This window comes from Trachypithecus francoisi, unplaced genomic scaffold, assembly GCF_009764315.1.
Source record: "Trachypithecus francoisi isolate TF-2019V2 unplaced genomic scaffold, Tfra_2.0 Lachesis_group20, whole genome shotgun sequence".
Lineage (NCBI taxonomy): Eukaryota > Metazoa > Chordata > Mammalia > Primates > Cercopithecidae > Trachypithecus > Trachypithecus francoisi.
The window spans coordinates 50401171-50424036 of NW_022681466.1; the positions used below are offsets into that span (position 1 = coordinate 50401171).

The window sequence follows — 22866 nt, forward strand, 5'->3', positions numbered from 1 at the left end:
CACCACTAGGGGCTTCCCTTGGTGATGGTGGGGATGGATTACTTTGTGGAAGAAGAGGAGTACTGAGATGCTACTACTTGGTTGTAGGTTTTTTACTATTATTCCAGAACCTCTGGCCCCTCCTCAAAATCCCATGGGAATCAGCTCTTCAAGCCAGGCAGGTTTGGAATTGCTAGACTAGCCTAAGGGTGTCCCAGAAAGCAAAGCAAACAACAGGCAGAGAGGCCCATACAAGATGTACTAAGTGGCCCATGTCCTCAGGAAGCTTGTTGTCCAGGAAGGGAGAGCTCTGATCTAGAGGGTCACTACCCTAAAAACATCCCCTAGTTTGGACTAAGATGCTTTAGGCTACAGGGAAAAGGCAGCTATTTGCAGTATTTTGAGTTTTCAGTTCTCTGCTCCAGTGGTCTTTAAACCACCGGGTGCTCAGTAAAATCGCTTAAGAAGTTTAAACACACACTCTTTCTCCCAACAGCCCATCTTTGGAGAGTTTGCCTTTACCTTGGGGGACTGGGATGGGGACCAGTGTATTAGCAAGGTGTATTAGCACCTCTCCAGGTGAGGTACCCCTGCTTTCCAAGCCTGCCCATAAATAGACCAGTACTTGCCTCAGACCTGCAGGTATCTGTCACATGGTCTTTTTTAGTCCTTTGTTCAATATCGCACACTGTTACCCTTCTGAGGATAGCTCTGTCTTGCCCACTGCGTGTGGGTTGTGTTCTTTCTCCACTGATTGGGGGAGGTACTCCACATAATCAAGTAAGTGAAATAGTAACATGGGGCAGCTGAGCCAGGGGAGGTGGTTTACACTGTGTACACGTTTAGTGTCACAGAAGATTCTACAGCAGGAAAGCTGAAAAACTGGAGAGAACTGCCCTCTGGTCAATCTTGGGATGCCCTGGACATTTCTGACTGGCTTCATTTTAACAGAAGCCAGCCGATCCCAGAGAATAGACTCACCTGAGCTTGGCAGGCCCTAAAAAAGTATTTCACCAAAATATTTCACTTTTAGTGTGGAGAAGTTCTGGAAGTGGATCTTTCTCATGGGGAGTAGGAGAGCCAAAAACATCCTTAAAGAAAACGGCCTTAATGTTTCAAAAGATTGGGAGGACTGGGGGGAAGTAAGAAAACAGAACTTGATACATGTGAAGAAATTAAATAACTCCTCATATCTTAGAGCAGTTTGAATTTACATTTTACTTAAAAAAAAGGGGGGTGGGGGAAGTACATACACAAGGAGGAAAATGGGGTGAGGAACAATGAAGATCTGAAATGGATTTCTACAGTTTTCCCCTACAATGATCAATTTTGTCTGTTGGGCAGTATTTTTCCTGCTGGCGTACAACTGCTTACAGTATTAACAAAGTTGTAGACAAAGGAACTGCCAAAGTTTAGGCCCGGATGGAAAGGACAGTATGTTATCATATACAATTTTAGTTTACAATACACAGCATTTTCTTTAAATGATGTAACGCAGTCGCAAAAAGGAGTTAACAATACTAACACGAGAATAATCAAATTTTTGTTGTTATCCATGTGCAGCAACTAACTGCTTTACAAAAAAGCAAAATAATACAATATATCATCACATGTATTTACAGTGTAGTAAATATACTTTTTTGTCAAATTTTACACAAACTATTTACAGGTGAATATACTGCATTAAAAAAAAATTGTATGGCTGACACTAAGAATGAATTTTTGCCTAAATCCATTGCATAACATTGAGTAAGACATGCCTCATTATGCCTGGGAGTCGGGGAAGGATGTAGAAACAAAACCGAAAAACAAAAACCCCAAACAACACTGAAAACCCCTAAAACCTACAAACCTGGGAGGGTTGCTGGCTGGCACTCTGTCTCCCCGACTAGGACACAGGATAGAAGCTGACTGTTTAGGATGTGTCCTGGGCACCTGGCTCAGTCATGAACAGGTGTTGAGTGAATGGAAGATAGAGCTGTAGCCACTTTGCCCCAAATCTAGTGAACTGCATCTGCATCTTGGCAACTAAGGGCACGCCCCTCAGACGTGAGTACTGGCATAACAGGTAGATTATCCAGGACAAAAACATGACTGAGTTCCTGTTTTCCTCTTTAACAAGTCAGGGGAAACATCTACAAACCAAAACAAATTACTTATAATGTTCTTAACAGAACTTTTGTCAATTACACAAAAATGGGCAACTTGCTCTAAACTTCAGAATTTCTTTTACAGATTACAAGTATGAAGACTAAAAAAATGTTGCATTTCTCAGGGGACATGTAGTGGTGAGAGGTTTATCTCATGTACATTTTAGTTACTTGGAAAGCTAGATTTTCCTCAAAAGTCAGAATTTCTTTAAGCAAGGTAAATTTTAAACCTTAGTAAGTTTTCAAATTCCTAGGATGTACTTACTAGTCAAAGGTATTTCTGCATTTCAAAAGCAGCTCAATTTTGATTTGTGCCAATGCTGATCATTTCAGGGGGTATGAAATACTATACCTTGGTAAACTTGTTTATGGAAATATCAATATTTTTAACAGTAAACCTCTGCAAGTTTCTCTATTTTGATGGAAGAGCAAAATAGCATAACACCCACTATCATATGCACCAAACCAACAAACAAAAAAAAGAAAAACATGGAACTAAAGTTATCAAAGGCTTACACTGCCTGCTATTCCAGGGCCTAAAAACTGTGAAACTTACCCCAGAAACACTGGGTTGTGGGAGAGCCAAGACCATCATGGCAGCTTGGCATCCTTGGCACTGGGTTACTGATCTATTTCTAAACTCAGTTCTCATTTCAGCTTTTTTATATGGTCTTAGTTGCTCTGTCATTACAGACATTTTCTTCTAATGCAGCCTCTACAATAGTTTAAAAACAAAAGTTTAGAAAATTGCACCTGTCTTCAGTATTTCCAATAATTCTATGTTAAACTCACTAAGAACACTACGGTTTTCCTTCCTTTTATTTTGGCAAATAATTCTTACTTTTCCCAGGACTGTAAACAAATTAAAAAAATTAAATTCTTGTTATTTCTGAGTATCAAAAACAATTTTATTTACATTAACATATTACATTGTTACTGTGTGGATAAATGTGAAATGTATATTATTAAAATCAGAACACTTAAATGTACCATTATTTATTGAATTAGCTGTGGAATTTAATTTACTGAAATCCTCTAGTGAAACAGCACTACAGGAAACTCCCCTCTCCCCTAGGTTTATTTTTCCCCCCCTCTCAAAGTCATTATATCTTAACATATAAAGGGAACCTGGGAGTAGAGGGATTAATATCTTTTCGTAATAAATATGGTTTAGTTCTAAATTGGAACATCCAGATACCAATATGCTCACTGAAGTAAAATTATTTTGTATATTGCAGGTACCACAAAGAAATTGGATCTGCATTATTATGAAAATTCCAATGCCATGATAATCCATACCACCCGTATAGCAGCAACTCTAATGGCCCCCTATTGTCATACTAATGCAGGCTGACCAGTCTTTTCACAGTGATTAAATGCAATTCTAGCATATATAACCTACATGTTTTCTTAAAGAGGTTTCCGATTTTTTTGGAGAGGAGGAGGAAGATTAAAAGACATTCAAAATACATCTTATCAAAGAAATTTATAATATACACCATACTCTATTCTTGGAAATTATTTAACAAAATAAAAATATCAGCTACCCTAAATGTCACGTACCATTCCATTTTGCTATGGAGCTAATGCAAATATCTATGAAAATTACCTTCTGGGAACAATTTTCAACTCTTTGTTCACTGATTACCCTGCTCAGAATTATTTAGGAAAGAAGAGGGGGAGGGAAAAATAGACATATATATATATATATATATAAAATTACTATACTTAGTATAGTTTTGGTTTACAAAAAACAAAAGACCACCTTTAGCAAAATTAAAAATTAAAAGATAATCAACTGGAGAAAAAAAATAAACTAGTTTGTATGACTGAGTTTGGATAAGGACTTAGAAGCCATTGTTTTAATTCAGTAATGTTAAGATACATGTGGTCACACTTATTTTCCTGTAATTATTGCTAATACTCAAGTGTTAGTATTTCTTAAGAATCCACTATATGAAATTTCCCTGCCCTCCCCTGCCAAGTACCTTGTCTGTGGCTTTATGGTGTCAAGTCACTGAGGCTTGACCTTTATGGTTCTTTCAGTTCTGTAAGGTTAAAAAAAAAGTCCACAACTAAAAGATTAAACGTACTGGGGTTATAATACTATTTCTCTCATAAACTTGTATCTTGAAAAGTGTATAAATAGGACTAACACTTTACTCTGTAGCATGAAGAAGGGAAAACCACAGAAGGCAGAGCTCTGTGCAAATGGCTTTCACTGCTGGCCAGTAGTAGCAGTATTCAAGAATTTATCCTCTCTTACAATTGAGATGATCTCAGTTAAAGTTTCCTGACCTCCCACTTTCTTTGCAGTTGTTCTGAACACTCACATATACCAGATACACGCCAAAAGTAGAAGAAAAAAAGTTAAAGAAAAGGCAGCATTAAATTTAGGCAGTGCTTCCAAAAGTTGATCATCTGGCAACATGGCAAACTGGATGGGTTCATTATATATAAAACAGGAAGTGCAGCATTACAACATGGGGGGATGGGGCAAGGACAGGGAAGGGGTCACTAGTGAAGAGCCCATGTTAAGTTGACTTTAAAAAAGAAAGCAAGCAAGCTTCATACGATCTTCTTAATGCTATTACGTTTGAAACTGCCAGCACTTCTTTGCTTCTGCACTTGGCTTGCGGATCCGTGGCGAGTTCGTCCACTGTTACAGTGGCCAGTGGTAGGGGAGAGTTCAACGTTCTCCTTGTCGATTCCTGGAGAAAAACAGAACAGCCAGTTACTTCTTCTCTTCCTTCCAGGACTGAATTTCATTACAGTCATGTGTCGCTTAACAACGGGGGCATATTCTAGGAAACGATCATTAGGCGATTTTGCCTGTGCAAATATTGCGGAGCGTACTTACATGAACTTAGATGGCATAGTCTACTACACACCAAGGTTATATGGTATAGCCTATTTCTCCCAGGCTACAAACCTGTACAGCAGGTTACCATATTGTGTACTGTATATGGTTGTAACACAATGCTTAGTATTTGTATATCTAACATAGAAAAGGTACAGTAAAAATACAGTATTATAATCTTTCGGGACCACTGTCTATATGTGTTCTGTTGTTGACTGCAATGTTGTTATGCAGCACATGACTGTATTTGTGATAAGATACAACCTGGCAAATTGTTTTTGCACATTTCATTTTAATAGTCAATTGCTAGAATGTTTATTAAGTTAATGTCACACAGAAAACTTCACATTTTGTTAGGCAAAGTTTGCTATCACAGCAGAAAATAGCACAAGAAAAATGAAAAGAGAAGTTGCAAGGAAAAGCCAGAGGCAGGCAGGCTTGAACTAAATGAAAGGCTAGCAGCCATCAGGGAAGACTAGTGCTCTTTCCTCCAAATCATACCAGAAACTTCCAGCAGAGGTCAGCTTCTAGCCTTATTCATATCCTCATTCATGTTTATAAACAATATACTCTCCAGCAGCAGAAAGTACTGATCTTTCCAGCAAATTTGTCTCTTCAAAGAAAACTCAGATGCTTTTTATTTTTTAAATCACAGCGCTTGTCCCAAAGAAACTACTTACTGAGAAAATAATATATCACAAAGGTCATACTGTAGAATCTTTGCTTCTTTTCAGCTATGGCAAGTCATTTCACATTCTGCAACCTTAAACAGATGCCATTTATTTCTCTTGAGGAGGAGATAAAAACTCCAAAAGCTGGGCCTAACAATGATTATTTATTTGTTTATTTAGAGACAGGGTCTTGCCCTGTTGCACAGGCTGCAGTGCAGTGGTGTGATCACAGCTCACTATAACCTTAACTTCTGGGCTCAAGCCATCCTCTCGCCTCAGCCTCCCAAACAGCTAGGACTACAGGTGCATGCTACCATGCCCAGCTAATTTTAAAATTTTGTCTAGAGATAGGGTCTCATTATGTTGCCAAGGCTGGTCTTGAACTCCTGGTCTCAAGCAATCCTTCCATCTTGGCCTCTCAAAGTGCTGGGATTACAGGCATGAGCCACTGCACCCCATCCCAATTAATTTCATAAATAATCTAAGCAGTAACTTCAGAAAAGTAACCAGAAACTAAAATAAGATATTTATTTTTACCTATCACATTAGGAAAGATTACAAATTGGGTAACAGGACTGTGGTCACCCTTGCGGAAGTAGTGACTTAAGGGGGCATGAGGATGGCTTCTTGGGGTGCTGGTAATGTTTTGTTTCTTGATGTAGATGATGGATTTTCAAGTGTGTTTACATTTTAAAAGTTCATTAAACTATAAACTTGCAATTTGTAAACTTTTCTGTTACTCATCAATAAAATTTACCCCCAAAATTAGACTGATTATACCTACTTCTGGCATAACTTTTGGTGGGAGAGCAAACAGCTGCAGAACGTTTTAGTAATTTGTATCAAAATGTACATTACTGATTGATATTTACTGATACAAAAAGATGACCACAATTTTTGGAGTAGGAAAAAAACACTCACACACTGTGGGGAGAGGGGGTAGGGCTGGGTAAACATCTGCCAAAATATTTTATCTCTGTTAGAAGCCAAAGGACTAAAAAATACATTTTACCTCTGTATGGCAAGATTTCAGGTAATTTGTACTTTATTCTTCTTTATATATTGAAATTTTAAATCTTAGAATGGAAAAATTTCCATTTTTAGACAAAAAGTACTATTTCAAGTCAAGAAGTATTCATTATGTTACACAAAATGTACATAGATCTACCCAGTTAGTTATCTGTTGGCTCATGAACAGGAAATGAACTTGGGATGACCTCCCTCTAGGAGCCACTCATCTTTCATTTGGATTCAGCTCAGAATTCAACTCAAGAGTATCAGGCATCTATAAGCACATGGCCTGGTTTACACGGGCTCAACAGGATTTGCTGTCTTGAAAATCTGAAAGGCTGTCAAAGGAACACGGGCATTTGTCAGTGACTGTTTATGAACATGTGCACTGCATCAGGCATATGAGTGCAACAAAAAACATCAGCAACATTTCTCCAGGAAGTGAGCATAGCTGAACCGCCACTGAAAATCTATTCTATTCAAATCTTTTTAAAAAACCCTTATTAAAATTTTTAAGGCTAGTCATGTTCTAATCTAATCTAACCTAATCATATGCATAGAAAGATGACTAGCAACATTCATGGAACTTTTCTCTGGGTAACAGAATTCTGGTCAATTTAAATTCTCTTCTCTATATTTATTTGCATCCTCTCCAGAGCTATTTACAAAAGAAATAACAAAATTGAAAGAAAGCTGCTCATGATCTCTGGAATGTGCCTTGAACAACTTTGGGATGTCTGTTTGTGCAGGTTCTTTTAATTGTCTCGCCTATCTCTACAAGATAAAATTCAACCCATATTTTTTCTCATCTCCTTTTCCTTCATGATGCATTATTCTGTCTCTTGCCAGGACTACTTTCTCTTTCCTTGCTTTTAAATTAACTTGCCTATGATTCCCCAACTTGTATATCCATCTTATTTCCTCTACTAAGTAAAAGCACCTAGAAGGGTAAATAAAGATCATTATTATTCATTTTTGTTTTCCTGTAAAATCTAGTTATTTTTTCAATACATTGAAAAATTATTTTCAATTAATACTGAATGAACTGAATGCTTCCATTTTAAAATGTGATAGCTAGATCCCTGTAATTCAGAGCCCCAAAGCATGCAATCCCTGATCTCCAGGGAGTAGTATAATATTTTTAGTTGAAAAGATAGAACTTTTTTTTCCCCTTTGGCATCCTCCATTTAAAATTATGAATTTATCAGCATATTTGACCTTCCATTTCCTTAAATTTGCATTTGGCCTACAAGTTTCAAGTCCAGTAATTCTGAATTGTTTAACAGGAAATAAGATTCAGGCAAAACTAGGACCTTAAAAAGACAAAGGTTTGAAACTACTTGGAGCTGGTCCGCATGCAGGACGGGCATGAAGCAAGGATGACCACTAGGAAGGCCCTGTGGCTCTCTGCCAGCAATCTGCTACCCTGGGGCTTGTTCTTGTATGTCTTGCTACTACTAGACCATGGCCTACTCTGAGGGGAAAACAGTCATGACATGCGTGGCAATGCTTCTGTTTGGGCACAGTGTTATTCTTGAGAATTAAAATTACATAAATTGTAGTAATGTAGATAAAGTCACTAGGGTGAAGATATCTTCACAGAAGTGCTAAGAACATTCCACTTTCTGGCCGGGCGCGGTGGCTCAAGCCTGTAATCCCAGCACTTTGGGAGGCCGAGACGGGCGGATCACGAGGTCAGGAGATCGAGACCATCCTGGCTAACACGGTGAAACCCCGTCTCTACTAAAAATACAAAAACTAGCTGGGCGAGGTGGCGGGCGCCTGTAGTCCCAGCTACTCGGGAGGCTGAGGCAGGAGAATGGCGTAAACCCGGGAGGCGGAGCTTGCAGTGAGCTGAGATCCGGCCACTGCACTCCAGTCCGGGAGACAGAGCGAGACTCCGCCTCAAAAAAAAAAAAAAAAAAAAAAAAAGAACATTCCACTTTCTGTTTTGTGAAGCAAACCGGTCAAACCTCAAATAGTTTTAAAGGCCTTATTTATGTCCTGTTAAATGTTGAGGGTACAAAACAAGCTATAAAGTTGTTCCAATACTATGACCTCAAGTATACAAAGAAAATAAACTGGAAGGAAATGCACCAAAATGTTAATAAACAGTGGTTATCTATCTTAGAATGACAGGATTGTGGGTAACTTTTTCCTTTTATTTTTCTGAATTTTCTAATTTTTTCCTAATGAGCACATTAAGTAAAAATGTAAAAGTACGAGTGAATTGTCAGCCCTGTCCCTCATAACCAAAAGCTTCAACACTATGTCAAAAGTTGATATTCTACTTCTATTCTCAAATTCACTTTTCATCTAAATTCTTGTTTTTGGAATGTGTGTTTTCTTCCTACTTAGTGACCCAACTATATAAATCACACGTAGGTAAATGTGGTGTGACTGTGATTCCTAAGTTCAGCTTCACAGCAAAGATGTTTTACTGTAAGGATCAAAGGAGAAACTAACAAAAATCTTGGACAGTCACTTAAAAAAACAATTAAAATGCATTATATTTACACCAAAATATATCTTGAAAAAGCCAAGGTAGTATGAAACAGAATGATCATAGTATCTAGTTCTGGCATTTAAGTTTCTAAGTGTAATTCTCACTTGTAAGAATTTTGGCAGCATTCTTTCTTTTTATCCCCTAAAATTACATCTAGAAATCTCTCTAGAAGCTGGTGAAGGATTTCACCTCAAAAATCCCATTGGAAAAACTCTCAGATTATCTGACAGACCGCTCCAATCAGATGGAACACATTCTGCACTGGTATATGCTGTATTTTAAGTTAGTGAGAAGGCCTTGGTGCTGCACTTCTTTTCATCAAAGCCCCTTTAAAGTTTTGTATTCTAGTGTCTCTTTTGCCTCTAAAGCATTGGCTCTCCCTTCTGGCCTTTGGTGGACACGAACAGAAAAAACTACAAAGTGGCTGACAGAAACCCAGAGGCTACCACACAAAGGAAATAAAGCTAAACTTCTGGGGTCCTGATTTGCTAGCTTAAATGACCCCACAGACACACTGTGGTCAAACATGCAGCCAGTTACAAACATGCAGAGCAGAAACAGCTGGACATTCTGCACAGCAGTGTATCAGTAGTACTATCTTTCAATAAATTGTGGTGGTTCCAGATAAAGACAGAATCCTAAATAGAAGGTGTTATTGGCCAAAATTTAGTGAATTTGAGTAGTTGGGGAAAAGCATTAGATTACATTATTGTTATTTAAGTTATATGTCTATCTTCCCTGCTAGAACATGAATTCCTTGAAGGCAGGTACCAAGGTTTGTGTATTTTTACAACTAGTGATGTAGCTCCAGCCTGACAATTCTGTAGTCATCCATTTTTAAAAAACACTTCTGGTTTCCAAAACTGAAATAATCAGTTATAATAGTATCATGAAACAATAAAAGAACAGAATCACTTTTTTTTTTTTTTTTTTTTTTTTTTTTGAGGCGGAGTCTCGCTCTGTCGCCCGGACTGGAGTGCAGTGGCCGGATCTCAGCTCACTGCAAGCTCCGCCTCCCGGGTTTACGCCATTCTCCTGCCTCAGCCTCCCGAGTAGCTGGGACTACAGGCGCCCGCCACCTCGCCCGGCTAATTTTTGTATTTTTAGTAGAGACGGGGTTTCACCGTGTTAGCCAGGATGGTCTCGATCTCCTGACCTCGTGATCCGCCCGTCTCGGCCTCCCAAAGTGCTGGGATTACAGGCTTGAGCCACCGCGCCCGACCCAGAATCACTTTTAACTCTTGAAAAGCTAAGGAAAAATGGGTTAGGTAATTTGTGAGAAGTTATACTACAAAAATGACAGACTAATAATAACTGAAATCTCCTGCCACCTGTGCAGCAGCACTAGTAGGTTACCTTAATCTGCATTTAGTTTATTTCATATGCAGTATGGCAAACTTACTAGAAAACTCTTATTATGTACAGGAGAAGTCAAACATGTCAGAAGACCTAGCTTTGAGACTTGTTTGGATTGGTACTCTTATTTAGTTCTAATTCTTAATCTGTCAGTTAAGGGTAACAGCAGACTCGTCTATTTCAAAGGGTTGTTAGACAAAATATGTGAAGAATTTTTGCACACAGATAAAATAATTACTCCACAAATTAAGATGCTCCTAATATCTGTAGCAAAAGACCAGGTGATACAAAGGAGTTTTAGAACAAATACTAGGACTTTAATTTTATGCTAGAATTTGTAAAATTGGTGAAGCTAATATAAATAAGCACAAAATAGGATAAATCTTCATAGAAGAAAAGGTAGCTACAGCCTGTTTTTAAGCTACAGTAAATACATTCGTGGAGGCATATTAAATACATACTTAGAAATATCTTTATTTTGAGCTAAATATATACCAAATTGTAACTATAAGAATTTTTGTCTTGGTGCAGTGGCTCATGCCTGTAATCCCAGCATTTTGGGAGGCCAAGGTGGGCAGATCTTTGAGGTCAGGAGTTCGAGACCAGCCTGGCCAACATGGTGAAACCTCGTCTCTACTGAAAATACAAAAAAAATTAGCTGGGCTTGGTGGAACATGCCTGTAATTCCAGCTACTCAGGAGGCTGAGGCAGGAGAACAGCTTCAACTGGGGAGGCGGTGGTTGCAGTGAGCTGAGATCACACCACTGTACTCCATCCAGCCTGGGCAACAGAGAGAGACTCTGTCTCAAAAAGAAAAAAGAATTTTTAAAAACGATTTTCACCAACTGCTAACACTTCTTTTTCTGTTTAGGTGTAATCTTTTTGTATAATAATTACAGGTGAATAAAAGAAAAGGCATCTCTATATATATAAAATAGATATATAAAATCATATATATATATATATATATATATGTATTTTAGAGACAGAGTATCACTCTGTCACTCAGGTTGGAGTGCGGTGGTGCAATCTCGGCTCACCACCACCTCAACCTCCCCACCACAGCCCTGTGAATAGCTTTTCGTATTTTTTGTAGAGAGAGGGTTTTGCCCTTTTTACCCAGGCTGGTCTCGAACTCCTGGATTCAAGTGATAAGCCTGCCTCAGCCTCCCAAAGTGCTGTGATTATAGGCATGAGCCATCGCACCCAGTCATATTCCTTTTTTTAACCACAGGTGATTGAATAGACAGGCAGCTTTAATTTCTGAGGAAACATTGGGGTTGGCTTTCTATTTGGGGAAAACAAGTTATTTTCTAAGCTAAAACTTCATCAAACCACATATTCTGCTCTTTCTCTATTAACTCTCTCTTGAGTTTCTTATTAATCTGTCTTTGTTAGTCCAGGACTGGGACTGCATCTTCCTTGTTCAGGGTGGGTATCAGCAGCTCCTTAACTCAGGCCACACACTGGCCCTGCAATTCCTGTTAAGTACCAAGACCTTATAAAGTGGTGGCTTTACAAGTTCCTAAAGTGGCTAAGCCAGACTGAGCTTACAGGGACCAGTGAGTAAAGTCTCATGCTATGTGCCCAGGATGAGTGTTGGGTAAGCAGTATTTTCGTGCAAAGATGATGAAAGTAAAGAGTACCTTGATGAGGGAACAGTTGCATGAAAACTGCTGATTTAGAGCAAGGCAAAGAAGCTTTACAAAGAATGGAAGAAAAAAACAAGTGAGTGATGTTCATAAGATTAAAAAAAGGGTGCAATACAATTAGACGCTAGATAATTATAATGTCCCTTGGTTTTCAGAAGGAATCTGGTTTTAATTATTGAACTCTGACCATTAATTTCCTAAATTTTACAATTGGTAAATAAATGACAGAACTTACAACTTTGTAGATGTATTTTTTTTTTACTACTTATATTAAAATTAAGAATTTTAGTTTAAATTAAGAATTAAGCTAAAAATTAGATTTAAAAATTAGCAAGAATTATACCAAGAAATCACTCAATTTAAAATTATTTTTCTCCCTTAAACATAGGATAATAATGAAGAAAAAGAAAACAAATCACGAAAAAAAGGTCAGGTAATACCATAAACAATTCTCTAAAACATTAAAATCATTTCAGAGATCTTAAGTGGCCTCAAAATAGAAACCTTAGCCGGGCGCGGTGGCTCAAGCCTGTAATCCCAGCACTTTGGGAGGCCGAGACGGGCGGATCACGAGGTCAGGAGATCGAGACCATCCTGGCTAACACAGTGAAACCTCGTCTCTACTAAAAAATACAAAAAAACTAGCCGGGCGAGTGGCGGGCGCCTGTAGTCCCAGCTACTCCGGAGGCTGAGGCAGGAGAATGGCGTAAACCCGGGAGGCGGAGCTTGCAGTGAGCTGAGATCCGGCCACTGCACTCCAGCCCGGGCGACAGAGCGAGACTCCGTCTCAAAAAAAAAAAAAAAAATAGAAACCTTTAGGTTTCTTCTAAAAGGGAGATATTTCTTTTTTTTCCTTTTAAAAGATGGGGGGGGGGGGTGTCTCATGATGTTGCCCAGGCTGAACTTGAACTCTTGAGCTCAAGCAATCCTCCCATCTCAGCCTCCCTAGGAGCTGGGACCACAAGCATGTGCCACTCTGCCCAGCTAAGAGGGAGATATTCTTTTTTTTTTTTTTTTTTTTTTGAGACGGAGTCTCGCTCTGCCGCCCAGGCTGGAGTGCAGTGGCCGGGTCTCAGCTCACTGCAAGCTCCGCCTCCTGGGTTTTACGCCATTCTCCTGCCTCAGCCTCCCAAGCAGCTGGGACTACAGGCGCCTGCCATGTCGCCCGCTAGTTTTTTGTATTTTTTAGTAGAGACGGGGTTCACCATGTTAGCCAGATGGTCTTGATCTCCTGACCTCGTGATCCGCCCGTCTCGGCCTCCCAAAGTGCTGGGATTACAGGCTTGAGCCACCGCGCCCGACCAGAGGGAGATATTTCAAACCTAGTAAACAGAAGTATTACTGACTCAGAGCTAAGTCTAAGTTTAGAGAAATGGTTTGGATGAAATATCCCTCCATACACAGAGCTATCAGCACCACTGGTTTAGGAATGTTATGATCACTACCTGATCTAGCCAGCTTCTCAGGAAGAAGGTCTACATTACAGAAGCAAAGTGAGAGAATGACTGGTAGGCTTGGATGAAGCCCTGAAATAAAAATGGAAGAAAGGAATCTAAAGTAACGATGAACTAAGTATGTCCTTGTTCTAAAAAATTCATGCACTAATACTAACAGTAAAACGAGCTAATCAAACAAAAAAAAGTTAAAGCCTTTTTCCTAGTAAAAAAAGAATTTAGGCCAGGCGCAGTGTGGCTCATGCCTATAATCCCAGCACTTTGGGAGGCAGAGGTGGGAGGATCACAAGGTCAGGGGTTTGAGACCAGCCTGGCCAATATGGTGAAACCCCATCTCTACTAAAAATACAAAAATTAGCTGGGCATAGTAGTGGGTGCCTGTAGTCCCAGCTACTCGGGAGGCTGAGGCAGGAGAACTGCTTGATCCCGGGAGGCGGAGGTTGCAGTGAGCTGAGATCGCACCACTGCACTCCAGCCTGGGTGACAGAGCGAGACTCCATCTCAAAAAAAAAAAAAAAAAAAATTAAATCACAAATTTACTTGTTTTGTTTAAAAACATTTTTGAGGTGAAAAATGTGTTATAAAACTTTTCCCATAATTATTACATGATCCTTACACACAAATGTCCCTTTGAACTATCAGAATACTATATAGTACAAGGTACAACATGACAGGTATCACAATAGAGGTCAAAATAGTTATCTATGTACATTCTACTGCCGGTTCTGATCTGAAATCTATTGAAGGCAGGTATCATACCCTGGTAGCCCCTCGGCTCCTCTGGGTCTAAGAGCCCCTTGCGTATAGTAAACAATACATGTATGTAGGGTAAGTATCTGGAATTCTGGTATTTTCTACAGAGCACTATAGTATTAATCTTGTGTTTAAAATAAAAAAAATAGTGCACATTTAGAATTTGTTAAACAACATGGATCGGAAGGAAATAACTTTCCTTCCTAGATCCATGGGCAAAAACTGTCAAGTCTCTGGTGACCAAGGATTCTAATATACACCTAACATACACCTACAAAATAGGTATTCAAATGTTTATTGAATTCAGTTACAACAATTCTCCTCTGAAGAATATCAGGAGACCCTGATAAAGTATATATCAAATTTTAATACTTTGGAAATGGATCCTATTTAATTCATTTTCTTTCTTTCCTTTTTTTTTTTTGAGATAGGGTCTCAATCCCAGGCTGGAGTGCAGTGGCAAGATCACAGCCCACCACAGCCTTGACCTCTCGGGCTCAGGTGATCCTCCCACCCCAGCCTCCCAAATAGCTGGGACTACAAACTTACAAATGCATGCCACTACGCCTGGCTAATTTTTCTATTTTTGTAGAGATGGGGTTTCATCATGTTGCCCAGGCTGGTCTCAAGCAATCCACCTGCCTCGGCCTCCCAAAAGTGCTAGGATTACAGGTGTGAGCCACTGCACTCAGCCTGGGTTTCATTTTCTAGTTCTAATCCTGGTTCTTCAATTCATGTCCAGCTCAGCTAGACTGGACCTAATAAGGATCATAATATCAAATCTGAAATATTCTTATATATCATAGAGTAAATGGATTCTCTTCAAGGTGCTCTTATTGGCGTTTGAGAAATCCTAAGAACCAAAGTCTTACGTCCATTTGGGCTAAAGGGTCACAGTGAATGCAATTCTATATGCACTGAATCCCAGATGTAGTCATTGGCTCCACTGATGCCAAATTCAATTTCTACTAGGGAGGGATTCAGAAGACAACTATTTAGGTACTTTTATATGTGGACCTGTAAAACAGCTCCCCTTAGGACGTAGAATTAGGCTATGCTAATTTGTCAAGAAGAATGCATTTTCAGAGACAACTGCTTTATGTAAGTGACTACCACTTCTCCTCAAAGCTGGTAACTAATTAAATACTACCAAAATGTTTTATTTAAGTAAGACCTAATGCAGGGGCATGAGGGGGGAAGAGGATGAGGTTCATGAATCTCTTATTTTGTTGATTTGCTAGCAGAAAATGTTGGACAAAAGAAAATACAGCTTAGTAGCTGATCCTGCTAAACACCAAAGATCTAGAATGAAGAGTTTTGCATTGACATGAAACATTCGCAGCAAAGGATTGAATGCGTGCCCATCAGCAACATTTGCTTTTTGAAATACGGCAATGGAAACTTTATCTGTTTAAATCTCAGTGTAGGTTGATGTTGGGTAATTTGATGGTAAATCAAACTTATGCTCCATATTGGGGAGTGACAAAGAACTTCTTTAAATACTACTGCTGGCCGGGCGCGGTGGCTCAAGCCTGTAATCCCAGCACTTTGTGAGGCCGAGACGGGCGGATCACAAGGTCAGGAGATCGAGACCATCCTGGCTAATACGGTGAAACCCCGTCTCTACTAAAAAATACAAAAAACTAGCCGGGCGACGAGGCGGGCGCCTGTAGTCCCAGCTACTCGGGAGGCTGAGGCAGGAGAATGGCATAAACCCGGGAGGCGGAGCTTGCAGTGAGCTGAGATCTGGCCACTGCACTCCAGTCCGGGCGACAGAGCGAGACTCCGTCTCAAAAAAAAAAAAAAAAGATATGAAGCAATACACCTATTTACAAACAAAAAGATCAACTCTTACCATTAAGAGTTATTCTGTAAGAGCAAATGACAAAAACTCAGTGATGGGGCATATAAATTGGGATCCTTTTGTGAACATGAGCCCACAATTTAGAGACACAAATGGGTTTTGTGGGAGAGTAAGGTTACTTTTGAAAAGATAAACTCTTTCTCTGAAAACATGTAGTAAAATAAACTGTCAAACCAATGACACACAATTGAGTGACAGGAAGAGCTGAACACCATGATACCACTTAATTCTATTACTTTTATACCTCCTCATCTCTTCTGTGTATAGTCAGAGATTTCCAAGGTGTAGCAGTCTATTTATTCATCTTTGGAGAGTTAATGGAGGAGACACCATTAGTTTGAAACTGGAACCAAAGTCATAAAACCTATTCTGATTTTAATAAACAATTCTAAGTAAGAGATTGTAGAGTAAGACTGTTTTACCAAAGCAAATGATCTGGCAAATAGCCACTTAACACTGAACATATGCAACTAATCAAATAGCAGAGAAACCTATAATGGTTCTTTATTCTCATCCAGATTATTTTATTGTCTCCATTAGTGGGCAAAGATAGGCAGAAATTTCCCTAACAATTAGACTGGGTAAAAAAAAGTTAATAAAAAAACTAACCATTTTTGACATGTTTAACACAAGTTTAGTAGCCCAAAAGGCAAAAAAGCTTGGTTAAAATGGAGCAGACTTTAAAAACTTTTCAACTTTTGTTCAATAACCCAGAAAACAGTCCCACAGACAAAAAAGAACTGGTGAGCTTAAGGCAAGGCAGACAGAAGTAATGAATTAGCAATAAACAAACAAAAACAAGGAAATAGAGAAGGGGAAGGGAAAGTAGATAGATAATCAGACAGACAACAGACATGGAAGGCAATGAATGTAGTACAAAAGGGCCTGAACTTGGTTCTAGATAAGAACTATATAAAGCAGTTAACCTAGCTCTTCTAAAACTCAGTCTCCCCAATGTACACGATATTGTGAGCCTAAAACTAAATTACCTGTATGGTTCCCTAGCTCCAAAATGCTAAAGAGTTTATCAGCGGGGAAGCAGAAAGCAAGGAATTCAGTGACTGCAGTATCTGTAAAAAAAGTAAATTTTAAGTTTTGCCCTGGCCTTCACAGCTGAAATGCTGATAATGGGCAAGACCAGAAGCAGATCCCCCAGGGCAGTGCTTCTCTGATTCCAGTGTGCGTAAGAATTGCCTGGGGTATTTATTAACACACTGACAGCTGGCTGGGCTCTACTTGGAGTTTTTTGTGCGGATCTGAGATGAAACTCCAGCATCTGCATTTCTAACAAGCTCCCAAATGATGCTGTTGGTCTGGGATCATACTTGCAGAAACATCGTACTAGAGAGTTAGAGGCAGAGGGCAAACAAACCTTGTTACATGGGGAAAAAAGTTAGATTTCTCTTATTTCTGGGGGGAAGAAAAGGATTACCTGTAAGGCTACTGACAAATGTTGAAATAAAATTTGTTTCCTCTGCTGAGCAAAGCTTTGTTGTTAACCAGAATTTAATAGAATACAGTTAATTATGTAATAGTTTACAATACGAATTAGGTATTGCAAAATTCTTTAGAACCTTCAAAATTACATAAATTGAAATGTTCATGCAAAACCGGGATCATAAACTGGGAATTCCATTTATTGATCTTGAACATCACAGAATAGTTAGGTCATTTTTTTTTTAAATTTATGCTAACACTTAAAAGAACTATATATAGTAACTTTTCCTTATAGAATGATGTGTTTCATAAGTGAACTTTTCAGATAATGGAACTTTAAACAACTAAAGTTTCTTTTATTTTTAACCATTTTAGAAGAGTATCTTTCCAAATAGAAAACACGACCATAACAAAAGCTTTTCTTCATTACTCACTGTCATCATAACACACACAATAGTGTTAAGTTCTATAATGAATAGCACCTCCTGGGTCAACCAGTGTTGTATGAAACCATTCACTATGACACTGAATGAGTTCAGAGTTCTGTAGGTTTGCCATTTCTGCCATCTTGTTTATCTCAGTCCCACCTGAGCTATTAGCTATTAGTATTTCTCAGTGTATTCAAATCTAAGTTGCATTATGAATTGGTATGTATATGCTTATGGGCTTTAAGATGTTATTTTCTTGAGATGACTTTTTTGATTATTTACTTCCAGATTTTCAGGATGGTCTATGGATGGTTGAGTTATTGTTGGCAGCAGGAAAGTGAGGTACCTAATAGATTTTGTGTTTCTTCTTCTTCTTTTTATTTTTGTTTTTTGATATAGTATGCTGTATCAGAGACAGAGGAAAGAGGCCCTTAGGGCAATGTTAGTATATCTAGTAAAGGAATTATAGTTCTGTTCACTTACAGAATAATGTGTTTTAAGTTACTCTTCCTGCCCACACTCTAGAAACTTGTCAACCTTGGAATATCATGTGGACATTTTAACATTTTACTGTCTTACATACAACTTGTCTGAAAGTAGAAAGCTTTATAGAGTAACGAAAGTCAAGTCAGTTACAAGGTAAAGAAGAAATGTAAGGTGAATCCAATAGCAAAGACTTGGAATCAACCCAAATGTCCATCTGTGACAGACTGGATGAAGAAAATGTGGCACATATACACCATGGAATACTATGCAGCCATAAAAAAGGATGAGTTTGCGTCCTTTGTAGGGACATGGATGCAGCTGGAATCCATCATTCTTAGCAAACTATCACAAGAAGAGAAAACCAAACACCGCATGTTCTCACTCATAGGTGGGAACTGAACAATGAGATCACTTGGACTCGGGAAGGGGAACATCACACACTGGGGCCTATCATGGGGAGGGGGGAGGAGGGAGGGATTGCATTGGGGAGTTATACATGATATAAACGTCATGCACATGTACCCTAGAACTTAAAGTATAATAAAAAAAAAAAAAAAAAAAAAAAAGAAATGTAAGGTGAATCTCATAAGAAAGAGAAGCAAAATTTGCTATAAACTGATCACAAGAGAATTCCTAATGTTGGTATCTTATACTGTTGCTCAAAGTCATGTAAAGATCACATTTACTGACCTGGGGAATGCTGGGAAGTTGCAAGTGAGGTCATGGAATTAGAGAGGTTAAGGTTGGCAGTGATACTAAGCTGGCTCTGCAGTGCAGGAGGGTAAGGAGATGTGGGTGTCAGGAGGGATTCCTCACTGGTTTCTTCATCAATTCCAGGCAGGTACGTGTCAATCAAGGCATCAAGAAACTTAACAATAAGCTCAGCATAGTCTGGAATTTGTGTTTGCTGTAATGAAAAACAGTAAATTATTTTAGCTCCTTTTCTTTAAGTAAATCCCCATCTGAAGTCAAAAAAGTATTAATTTTGTTTGGACTTAATTTACTATTTTTCTTCCTTTGTATTACTTATCATTAAAAAAGGGGAGTGGAGTAATATTTATAGACTACCAGAGGACTTACAACAGGCAGGTCTATTCAGCTTACACTTAAAGCTTCCAGATGAACCTGCATTTTCTGAAAGCCATGCATAAAACAGACTGAATTTAATACTAAGGCAATACAATCATCAGGAATGATGTCTAGCCAATTTTCCAAAACAGAGAAAATGAGCAGAGCATCATCATTCCAGCTGCCATTTAGATTCTAATCACTAGACACTGTAAAGGACTCAGAGGGTTACTGGCAATCCAAATGCAAAAAATTCTGTATGATATACTTATTTCTGTAACTTCAGGCCCATTTTTTTTTTTGTTTTTGAGATGGAGTGTCGCTCTGTCGCCCAGGCTGGAGCGCAGTGGCTGGATCTCAGCTCACTGCAAGCTCTGCCTCCCGGGTTCCCGAAGTTCTCCTGCCTCAGCCTCCCGAGTAGCTGGGACTACAGGCGCCCACCACCTCGCCCGGCTAGTTTTTTGTATTTTTTTTTTTCAGTAGAGACGGGGTTTCACCATGTTAGCCAGGATGGTCTCGATCTCCTGACCTCATGATCCGCCCGTCTCGGCCTCCCAAAGTACTGGGATTACAGGCTGGAGCCACCGCGCCCGGCCTCAGGCCCATTTTTTAAGTGACAACCTTTGTATGTTAACAGATATTCAGTAATAGTGAAAAGAATTAAACAAAATACCCAATTCTTAAAAACTGGAACAAGGTTTATATAATTCATATTGATTTAGCACCCCCTGTATCTAAAACACTGCACCAGGAACTGTTCAAGGGAAGAAACAGAAATCCTGCCTTCAAGGAACTTTGATCAATTTGGAGAAAGCCTACATACAGAGAAAATGATTATATACATATTATGTAACACTACATAAACTAATGCCAATCAGAAAACAAACTGAGGCCAGGTGCGGTGGCTCATGCCTGTAATTCCAGCACTCTGGGAGGCCGAGGTGGGCAGATCACGAGGTCAGGAGATCAAGACCATGGTGAAACCCAAAATACAAAAATTAGCTGGGCGTGGTGGTACATGCCTGCAGTCTCAGCTACTTGGGAGACTGAGGAAGGAGAATTGCTTGAACGTGGGAGGCAAAGGTTGCAGTGAGCAAGATTGCGCCATTGCACTCCAACCTAGAGACAGAGTGAGACTCCGTCTCACAAAAAAAAAACCAAAAACTGGATAGGAACAAATGAGGGCAAATTCAGAGAGAAATGAATCTTATCTAATAGGCTGGAAATAAAATGGTAATGCTCCTTGCTAGTCATAAGCTATCTAAGTGTGTGCATTAAGATTATCAAATACACAAGGGGCTGTGGCAGAAAAGTATCACAAAGGTTTATGATACTCTTCTGAAAAGTTGAGCATAAGCTGACTTTCTTTGTAAAAGTGAATACACACACCCCCACACCATGCTGCCTCCTGGAAAAAAACCTTGTGATGAGAAACTTTTTACAAAAGTAACATATGTGTTTATTGTGAATTATTATTCTGGTTTTCAGCATATTGTGTGTTCTTAAAGCAAGTATACTAATTTGAACAGAAACCTTCATTTTGCCAAAAGTTAGAGAAAAATATATTTTCTTACCTTTGAAAAGGGTCCTGCAAACCGCCACAAGCCATTAAAACCAAAACCTGTAACAAATCAAATGTCACTCTTATAACAAGCAAGATATCTTTTAATTGTAACAGAAATTAAATAAGTTGTATAGCTGATGATATGTAAACCCTATGTACACGTTGAAAACACGTTTTTAGAATATGTCAAAGCGACTAAAACCCACTTAAAATATACTCAGTATAAAAAGTTGTCAACCTGTAACATTGGACATACAATTGAGAGAGTAAAAAAATGGAATACGGAAATAAACGTATGAACAAGTCTATCCCTTATAAAGAATTCTGGGCTGGGCGCGGTGGCTCAAGCCTGTAATCCCAGCACTTTGGGAGGCCGAGACGGGCGGATCACGAGGTCAGGAGATCGAGACCATCCTGGCTAACACGGTGAAACCCCGTCTCTACTAAAAATACAAAAACTAGCCGGGCGAGGTGGCGGGTGCCTGTAGTCCCAGCTACTCAGGAGGCTGAGGCAGGAGAATGGCGTAAACCCGGGAGGCGGAGCTTGCAGTGAGCTGAGATCCGGCCACTGCACTCCAACCCTGGCGACAAAGCGAGACTCCGCCTCAAAAAAAAAAAAAAAAAAAAAAAAGAATTCTGTAGTCAGTGCATTCTACAACAGTGCGCATGTTAGCAAGTTCATCAACCATCCTTCTCCAGATACATTTATTTACTTTGCAGGTAAGATGTTTGGTATTGTGGTGGGGATTCTTCATGGTACACCACACTCTGCACAATTCCATGGATTGGATTTAACAGATTTGGATCTTGGCACAGTGATAACAGGGTGTTGATCTTAGAGTCCAACAAATTATGCCTAAAAAAAAAGTCAACAGAGGAACATTTTAGAGGAAAATTATGTAGTGGAAAACATAATATACATTCCCCAGAATAATGTGCTAAAATTGAAGGGAGATGAGTGCTTTTTACTTTCTGGGGCATTTCTTCATTTTCCAGATTTTCTACAATGAACATGTGTGTGTGTCTGTTTTTGTCTGTCTTTTGTTTTTAGTCACCAGGGAAGAAATGGTGAAAACAAACAACTGGTAGTGTCATATAACCGTGTGTAACCATATACGGTAAATGTTTGCTTAAGACAAGGTTAGCTCTGTCTGCTATTTAGCATGCTTTAGTATTATTTCCACCTGTTGTATACAGACATGCACTTAGGAAGTTAAAACTAAATTTAGGTTCTGTGCAAAACGAAAATAAAAAATTAAATTTAATGTTAATCAGTGCTTTTAAGAAATGCTGAGTCAGATCAAATAGGGAAAACAAAATAGTTTAGAGGGAGTGAAATACATGATCCAATTGAAACTTAGGAAAAAAATTATTTCTAACCCGGCTACACTCCATTAATAAAAACAACTGAGTCCTAACTCTCTAACATTCTAACATGAGGTTAAAAAAAAGAAAATAATGACATGATGTAGAAGGCCTAGATCAGGAAAAGAATTTATCTGAGCTATTTAAATTTGAATACTTTGAGGTTAATATTTTTAGTCCTTAAGAGAGAATAAAATTCACCTCCTAAACAGAAGGTCAATGTCATTTGCACTCAGCTGTGGATAAATACAAAAGCTCTACT

General features: G+C 39.0%; 1 protein-coding gene across 1 annotated transcript in view; it reads right to left on the reverse strand.

The window, feature by feature from the left end:
• Positions 1 to 1173: 1173 nt before the first annotated feature.
• The window catches only part of NF1 (neurofibromin 1), a 294673-nt gene continuing 272980 nt past the window's right edge, over positions 1174 to 22866 (reverse strand). Inside the window, 4 exon segments of the mRNA XM_033184286.1 lie at positions 1174 to 4840; positions 19298 to 19514; positions 21250 to 21296; positions 21953 to 22095. Coding sequence (XP_033040177.1) covers positions 4698 to 4840; positions 19298 to 19514; positions 21250 to 21296; positions 21953 to 22095 — 550 coding nt within the window. The 3' untranslated portion in view covers positions 1174 to 4697.